General features: G+C 56.0%; 2 protein-coding genes across 2 annotated transcripts; one reads left to right on the top strand and one right to left on the bottom strand.

Moving 5' to 3' along the window:
- Positions 1–265: 265 nt before the first annotated feature.
- On the bottom strand, positions 266–3,888 carry SHBG (sex hormone binding globulin). The gene is given in 9 exon segments (XM_058704153.1): positions 266–433; positions 683–890; positions 1,778–1,847; positions 1,849–2,063; positions 2,303–2,464; positions 2,758–2,947; positions 3,112–3,203; positions 3,405–3,520; positions 3,775–3,888. Coding segments are annotated over 8 exon segments (1,167 nt in total). The 5' UTR covers positions 3,486–3,520; positions 3,775–3,888; the 3' UTR covers positions 266–284.
- Positions 3,889–4,818: 930 nt separating this feature from the next.
- Positions 4,819–7,320, top strand: SAT2 (spermidine/spermine N1-acetyltransferase family member 2). Its single transcript, XM_058704168.1, has 6 exons — positions 4,819–5,013; positions 5,274–5,325; positions 5,446–5,529; positions 5,631–5,735; positions 5,915–5,955; positions 6,091–7,320. The coding sequence occupies exons 1-6, from the start codon at positions 4,942–4,944 to the stop codon at positions 6,256–6,258; spliced, it is 522 nt and encodes a 173-aa protein (XP_058560151.1). The 5' UTR covers positions 4,819–4,941; the 3' UTR covers positions 6,259–7,320.
- The last annotated feature ends 1,020 nt before the right edge of the window (positions 7,321–8,340 follow it).

The raw sequence follows: 8,340 nt of genomic DNA, 5'->3' as shown, positions 1-8,340 counted from the left end.
CTGGACCCCCAGACTAGGTTAAGGCCCCTGGTCTCCAAGCTTTTACAATTCCCTCTACGGCGTTTATCAGTTTCCGATTATCCACTTACTTGTTAGTCTTTGATGGATGTCTGCCTCCCCCAGGGGACCTTGAGCAGCCAGAGGGCAGGAACCAAGGGGGGGGGCGTGGTTACTCATCAGCACAGCCCATCGCTCAGCGCAGTGCCTGGTACGTTGCAGATACCCCGTAAAGATGTGTCGAGTAAATGAACGAGTGACATTCGAGGGGATTCTTAGGTGGGGGTTTAATGGGTGCTGTCCGTGTCATTGCCTAGGCTCTGGGGACAGCTGTGAGTCCAGATGTTCTGACTTCTGCTCAGGGCCCGGTCCATGTCCAACTTCTGGCCTTGTGCCCAAAGGCCATCCAAGCAAAAGGAGGCCGAAGAAGCCTCTCCTAGAGGGAGGGGACACAGAGGGGTCATGAGGGCAGCTTGGACCCACAAAGCTCCTCCCCACCCCAGCTCTCTGACCTAAATTTTCTAAAGCACTTCCTCTCACTGGTCCTTTATCCCCTCTCTTCTTGTGGCCTTTTCTTCTAGGCTCCCAGAAGTTTCCTTTCCCTAAAAACATGGCCTTGCCTGTCTTCTCCTCTCCCTCTAGCTGATTCCGACGGCGTGCTGAGGAGTGTGGACATCGCTCTTACCTGGCAGAGCCCCCAGGAAGAGGCGCCCCTGTGGCTGGACCCAGAGGTTGAGGAGGGAGGCAGGATCCAAGAGAGGCAGGGCAAGGATCTCCTTCTTAGGCCTCTGGCTCAAGACAGCCCCAGACTCGCCCAGCTTCAGCTGAAGAGGGGGTCCCAAGACCAGAGGCAGATCCAGCTGTGGGCCCGACACAGAGGACAGCACCACTTTCTGCGGAGCGTGTGGAACAGGGACGTGACCGGGGGAGGAAAGAACAAACCGCCTGGACCCCTGTGGCCCCACACCCCTTGCTGCCTCAGTCGGGCCTCTGAGCGGTACCTTCTGTCTACCAACCATTTCCGCCCCCTACGTGCTGCCCCAATCTTCCTGGCTTGATGTTCCATAAAACCACACGGATCCCAAGTAAATACGATCCAGATAAAAGCCATTTGCAGGGGCACCTGGCTGGCTCACTCGGTAGAGCATGTGACTCTTGATCTTGGGGTTATAAGTTCAAGCCCCACGTTGGGTGTAGAGATTACTTAAAAATAAAATCTTGGGGCGCCTGGGGAGGCTGAATCCATTGAGCATCCGACTCTTGATTTTGGCTCAGGTCACGATCCCAGGATCATGGGATCGAGCCCCGCGGTGGGTTCCTCACTGAGCATGGAGCCTGCTCGGGATTCTCTCTCTCCCCCTCTTGGCTCCTCTCCCCCGCTAGCACATGCACATGCTCTCTCTTTCTAAAATAAATAATAAATCTTAAAAGATAAATAAATAACAAATATAAATAAATAAATGCCATTAGAGATAGAGACAGAGACAGAGCATGAGCAGGGGAGGAGCAGAGAGAGAGGGAGACACAGAATCCGAAGCAGGCTCCGGGCTCCGAGCTGTCAGCACAGAGCCCGACTTGGGGCTCGAACTCACGGACCGTGAGATCATGACCTGAGCTGAAGCCGGACGCTCAACCGACCGAGCCACCCAGGCACCCCTGGTCCGTGTCAAGATATGTCCCTACCCTCCACCTTAAGCTTTCCTAATATTGACAGTTTGGGGTCCCCCTTTCCCCCTGCCACTCCCAGGCTCCACTGAATACAGGCAACACCCCCTCTTACTTGATCTTGGAGCCGGAGGCTGAGCCAAGGAGGGTTTTCTGGGGTCCCAAGGGCAAGGAGGTGGCCAGAGAGACAGGGGAAGGCAGACAAAGGGCCGGCCATGGAGGGAAAAACCGCCTTTACCTTGGAGACTGAATTCTGCTCGAGTCCCCGGAGGGAAGAATGTGCCAGGCTGGGACTCTGCAGCGCAGCTTCTGAGGCTGCTGGTAAGGGGAGACACCGAGGTCTGGGCCTGTTGGTCCAGCCCATTTTCCCGGCGCAGACAGCCATCCAGGGTGGGGACCAGCTGGAGCCGGTGCAGGGAAGGGAAGATGTGGGGATGTGGCGATCAAGACACGTGAACCCCTGTCCCAGCCTCTCCACGCTCAGTTTATTCTCATCGGAGACACAAGCCTTTGGCCTCTCCCACGCAGCTATCATGCTGTCCCCTCTCCTTTACGAGTGTGGACTTAGACCCCCGTGGTCCCCCGGGGCAGCAGCACTTTACCACCTGGGGTGGGTTCCCACCCTCGTGCTGTCGGTGACCGGCAAACGGAGACTGGAGACAGGGAACAACAGTCCCCCGAGTGCAATCGTCACGACAGGCTGGACTTTGCTGCCCAGAGGCCCAGAGACCTGTCTCAGGCACAGCACCTCCTCCCCATCCACACTCAGCAGCAGTGAGTCCCCGAGGACCTTCACTTCCACCTGCCGGACGGGGCGAAGCAAAGCTGAATCAGAGGCCCCTGGGGCCTGCCTCCACCGCCTTCTGCAGAGGCAGCCAAGTATAGCAGAAAGAACGTGGACTTGTGGAGGCAGCTAGCATCCTGGGCTCACTCAGGACCTGAGCCTCAAATTCCCCTCTCAAAAAACGGAGACAAGAATCGCAACTCCATGGCGGTTTTGTTGCGGGTCAAATAAGACGACGGTGGTAAGGGGTTGCCCGGAGACCCGGTTCTGTTCCCCTTCCGCAGGCCAGCGCAGCCCCGGACCTGGCTCACCTGGTGCCCCTTCCCATCGTCCAGCCGGGGCCGGGCGCCCACCGTAAGCTGGGCCAAGTGGTTGTGCATTTGGATCTCGGGCCTGCCATCTCGAAGCCCCAGCACAAACCAGTCCTCCTGGGGGTTGGTATCGCCATAAAAAATCACTCCCTCTGGATCCCAGGTTCGAAGCTCAAAGGAGGAAGAGGTTCTGGAAGGACATAGAAGGAAACATGGTGCGTGGGGCATGGTCTGTGGGAACAAAAGCGGGGTCAGGGATGGTGAAGCGGCGGAGAGCGAAGCAGGGAAGAGAAGATCCGAGGCACAGAAGGTAGGGTCAGGGGACCAGGTCAAGGGGCTATGTCAACCTCATACTTCCTGATCTTGGTGAAGTCAAAGGTCATGATGGTGATAGGCTCTTGTCCTGAACCACTGCTGAGGCGCACAGCAGGAGGGTCCTGGATCCTCTATCAGAGGGAGAAAATAAACAAGGCAGGAAGACATGCCAGAGACCCAGCGACGACGGCAGGAGAGACACAGGCTACCGCACGAAGAGGAGAGGAAGGAAGAGGGCAGAGCCGAAGGGTAGCTCATGTCTACGCACACACGGGCTGAGCACCTTGTCCTAATCCTGCACCTGGGTAGAGAGACTGTCTCAGGGCCCGTACCTGGTGGCCGTGAGGTGGCAGTGGCAGCAGCAACAGCAGCAGCAGCCCCGGCGATGCGGCCAGTGGGCCTCTGCTCTCCATAATCGGCCGCGGTCCTCTCTGTGGCTCAGATCACCCTGGGGAGAATGTGTTGGGGACAGGCAGTTGGTGTTGGGTTAAAGGTTGTCCCTGGGCAGGGGCGGGGTGGAAAGAAGGGGGGCAGGAGACTGGGCACTCACCCTCCGCCCCCTCTGCGGACAAATCGGGGGAGGGACAGGGCTCGTCCACTTATGCTCCCCCTGCTGGGAAAGTGTAGGAGCCAGGACAGATACCCCATTTTCCCCTCTCCTCCTCTAGAGCCTGACCTGGGTCCTCGAAGTCTTTTGCCCACCTGAGGAGGCTGCCTCCCCAGGCCCGAGGTCCAGACACAGTCCTGCCCTGCACCCCAAGCAGCATCCTCCATCAGAACAACAGCGGAGGGGCGCCTGGGTGGGTGGCTCGGTGGGTTAAGCCTCCAGCTTCGGCTCAGGTCCTGATCTCACCATTGGTGAGTTCCAGCCCCAACCTGGGGCTCTCTGCTATCAGCCACGGGCTGTTTGGGATCCTTTGTCTCCCTCTCTCTCTGCTCCTCCCCTGCCTCAAAAATAAATAAACATCACAAATAAATTTTAAAAAAAGAAAGAAAGAAAGAAAGCAAGCACTACAGCTGAAATGTGGAATACCAAATATCTAACTGGGTGCCTCTGCACAAGTCCCTCCACCATGGTGCTGTAGTGTCCTTGCTGACAAAATGTGAAAAATAATACCTACTTTACGGGGTGACTGCGAATGACGATTCATGGAGATCATGCAGGCACAGGGCCTGGTATCTGCTCTGAGCTCCTCCCTCACTATCTTCCCAGGTCTCGGAGGCTCGCCTCAGCGGGGAGGTACCGTCCGGAGGGTGATTTAGTGGCTCCTAAGAAGAGGCCCCGTCCGCCGTTCCTCATTATCTTACCACGTACCGATAGAAATTCATCACCCCCTCCCTGACCCGTGTTGAAATACCACTGTTGCCGAGGGCAGGGCCACTCGGAGCCACTCAAGACCCCTAGGAAACAGCTCTCACAGCTGGAGCAGGGGTGGTGGCGGTGGGGGGGACTCGGGGCCGGGTGGCAGGTGACTTTTGATCCATGCGGTTTCAACCACAGAGGTTGAACAGCACCACGGGACGACCAGCACCCAGGCAACCACAGCGAGGGAGCCCGCAGTCCAGCCTTGACCGCTGCCCGGGGGCCCAGTCACGGGGCTGGCGGTGGCGGGGGGGGGGGGGGGGAGGGGGGCAGGGCTGGGGGGCGGGGCGAGCCTGCTCTGCCAGCTGATTGGCTGGCGGGGGCGCGCCCGGGGCAGGGTGCGGGGCGAGGGGGGAGGGGGGCGCCCACCTCTCCCGCGGCCGCTGCCCGCGGCGCCCCCAGCTCTTCGGGGCCCGGTGTGCGGGCCCGTCCGAGAGCTACCTGCTTTTCAGCCGCGTGTGCGGAACGGAAGGGAGGGTCCCGGACTTCAGTCCCAGACGGTGGGGATGGCGATGGCTTCCGTGCGGATCCGACAGGCCGAGGAGGGAGACTGTGGAAATATCCTGAAGCTGATTCGGGTGACGGCGGCGGGCCGGAAACCGGGGGCCCGGAGGGGGTCCCGGTAGCCTGGCCGCGGGTGGGGGCGGGGAGGCCAGGCTGCAGCGGGAGGGGCGCGCCTGGGGAGGGTGCTGCCCTGATCCAGCCTCTGTCCCCACGCCGGGACCCCCTGCCCTGATCCATCTTCTGTCCCCTTGCCGGGACCCCCTGCCCTGACCCAGCCTCTCTCCCCACGCCGGGACCCCCTGCCCTGACCCAGCCTCTGTCCCCCACACCCTAGGAACTAGCCGAGTACGAGAAACTCTCGGACCAGGTGAAGATCAGTGAGGAAGGTGGGGGCCCAGCACCGGCATCCTGATGGAGGCTGGGGAGGAGGTAAGGGATGGATGGGTTCCCAGGCCAGGCACACACCCAGGCTTTTTCTCTCTTTCCCACGACTCGGATCTCCGCAGCCCTGAGAGCAGACGGCTTCGGAGAGAATCCTTTCTATTGCTGTTTGGTGGCTGAACTTCTTCCCGCCCCCGGGGAGCCACAGGGTAAGAACCCTGGGACCTGGGGGGTTCCCCTCGCCTGTCCCTCTCAGAGGTCTCCCTCAGGGGCGCAGAGGCCTGAGCCCTTTTTTTTCTCTCCTTCTCAGGGCCCTGTGTGGTGGTGGGCTATGGGCTATACTACTTCATCTATAGCACTTGGAAGGGGCGCAATGTTTATCTGGAAGACATCTATGTGAAGCCTGAATACCGGGGTACGGGGAGTGGGGGGGGGCAGAGGCTGAGGCTGGGGTGGTAGGAAATCAACCCAGACCCACCAGCATCCCCTGGCTCCTAATCCTAGCCTTATGGCCTTTTCAGATCCCCTTCAACTGAAACAATCTTTTTTGTTTTGTTTTGTTTTGTTTTTTTGGTCTCTTTTCCCCCACAACAGGTCAGGGGATTGGTTCCAAAATAATCAAAAAGGTGGCTGAGGTGAGGAGAGGGATGGGGCCACCAGCCGGGTTCTGGAAAAGCAAGCATGTATGAGAGGAGCCCAACCCCCCTCGGGTTGAATGGTGAGGAAAGCTTCCTTTTGAGAGAAAGACTAAGTGATGTCTTCTTCCACAGGTGGCCCTGGAAAGGGGCTGCTCCCAGTTGCGCCTCACAGTCCTGGACTGGAACAAGGGGGCCATGGACTTGTACAAGGCCCTGGGTGCCCGAGACCTGACTGAAGCCGAGGGCTGGCACTCCTTTCGCTTCGAAGAAGAGGCGATGAGGGAGTTGGCAGGAAAGTGACGCCGTTCCTTGGGCATCTCTGTCTTTGGCCTCCTCCCTCCCCACCTGCTCAAGCACTGACAGAGGCCTCCCGGAAGGAAGAGAGGTTGGGAGCCGCTCAACCGGAAGTACAGAAACAGCAGAATTGAGGGAGAGGCCCTTCCATCTCCCTGTTGAGGATGAGAATTGCTGAGTCCCGATGTGGTGCTGGTGGAGGAGGAGTTGATGGTGCAATAAAGCTCCGGCCCCTTCAGGACCCTTCTCGAGTGCCCTGCTTGGTGGAGGCTGCTGCAGCGGGGGGAAAGGTGGGCCCAAGGTGACTTTCGCTCACCCTCCGTGGGCCAGAGCCCTGGCTCCGGGCTGTGGAACATGGAGAAAAGAAGAGCAAAGCGCCAGCTTGGCACATCAGGCTTGTTGGTCACAGTTGGGACTCAGACAAAGGCCTCCAGTGTCTGAACTGCACACTACAGGACGCAGGACTGAGGCTGGCCCACTGGCTCAACATTTGGAGCAGGATGCCACCTGCTGGTGGTGTTTCGGGGGCCCTGGGAAGGACCACTGGCCTCCACTTAAAAAAAAAAAAGTCTGCTCAGCCTGCTAGTGCTTTTTTTTTTTCCCCCCAGAAGTCACAAAGTCCGTATTTTCAGTTCAGCAAAACCAAAGGACCCGTGGAGACAAGGAAGGAAACGAGCTTACGTCCTACTTTCATACTATCTTATTACTCAGATAATGCGGGCTCGTTGTAGAAAACGTGGAATGTTCGCGTGAAATAAAAATAGAATGCGTAGGGGCGCCTGGGTGGCCCAGTCGGTTGAGCATCTGACTCTTGATCTCAGCTCAGGTCTTGATCTCAGGGTTGTGAGTTCAAGCCCTATGTTGGGCTTCACTGAAAAAGAAAAAAAAAAAAGCAGAATTTGTGATCTTACTTATATAACTGTTATTAATCCTCTGGTATCAACTGTTTAGAATTTTCAACGTCCATACATACACATGAGTAGTTAAGTGAGTAGAGATGGGATCATATACTTTCCAACAATACATCAGACCCATCTCCCTGTGCTATTAAACGTACATCCGTCGTCACTTTTGTGGGTGGCATATTCTTCTTTTTTTTTTAAGTTTTTTTTTAATGTTTATTTATTTTTGAGAGAGAGAGACAGAGTGTGAGTGGGGGAGGAGCAGAGAAAGAGGGAGTCACAGATTCCGAAGCAGGCTCCAGGCTCCGAGCTGTTGGCACAGAGGCCGACGCGGGGCTCGAACCTATGAACTGTGAGATCATGACCCGAGACGAAGTTGGACACCTAACTGACTGAGCCACCCAGGCGCCCCTGATGGCATATTATTCTTTTTGTTGATGAACCATTGGTCATAATTGAGACACTGAATGAGTGCAGGCAGGTAACATAAACGTATAAATTGTAAGAAACACAATCTCTAGACTTCTACGGCAATGTAAAGAATTGAAGATCCGGGGTGTCTGGGTGGCTCAGTCGGTTGACTGTCCATCTTCAGCTCATGATCGGAGGTCAGAGGTCATGATCTTGTGGTTTGTGGGTTCAAGCCCCATGTCTGCTGTTAGTACAAAGCCTGCTTCGGATTTTGTCTCCCTGTCTCTCTGTTCCATTGTGTCTCTCAAAAATAAGCAAACATTAAAAACAAGAACAAAAGGTTGACGATCCACCTTAAAATCTAAATTATAAAAACAAAAGAGGGGTGCCTGAAGAGCGTGCAACCCTTGATCTCAGGGTTGTGAGTTGGAGCCCCATGTTGGGTGTAGACATTACTTAAAGATGAAATCTTAAAAAAAAAAAAAAAAAAAAAAAAGATTCAGCCAAAGAGAACACATCAGGGGCTCAATTCTTCTTGAATGATTCCAATTTTGGGCCCTTCACACCAATTTAGAGCAGATGGGCCTTAGGACAATCTTGATCAGGAGATAATGAAGCTGGTCAACCCCTCCCCCAGATGGGAGCCAGAAAAATCCATTCTCCTATGGCTCCTTGGCTCATCTCAATCTGACAGGATTTGTATCTTTTGGACGTGATCAACTTATCTAGTGATGGGGCTGTTTTTAAATGTCAATTGCATTAGAATGCATCCTTT

The sequence above is a fragment of the Neofelis nebulosa genome, chromosome 16 (genome assembly GCF_028018385.1).
Source record: "Neofelis nebulosa isolate mNeoNeb1 chromosome 16, mNeoNeb1.pri, whole genome shotgun sequence".
Taxonomy (NCBI): domain Eukaryota; kingdom Metazoa; phylum Chordata; class Mammalia; order Carnivora; family Felidae; genus Neofelis; species Neofelis nebulosa.
Note: the sequence above shows the minus strand (reverse complement) of the source record. Positions and strands in the feature narration are given on the sequence as shown.

Excerpts from the sequence above, each read along its gene's own strand:
- SAT2 (XM_058704168.1), top strand. The coding sequence starts at position 4,942 with ATGGCGATGGCTTCCGTGCGGATCCGACAGGCCGAGGAGGGAGACTGT. Across the intron at positions 5,326-5,445 it reads GGTGAAGATCAGTGAGGAAG|CCCTGAGAGCAGACGGCTTC; the intron begins GTGGGGGCCCAG and ends GGATCTCCGCAG. Across the intron at positions 5,956-6,090 it reads TAATCAAAAAGGTGGCTGAG|GTGGCCCTGGAAAGGGGCTG; the intron begins GTGAGGAGAGGG and ends CTTCTTCCACAG.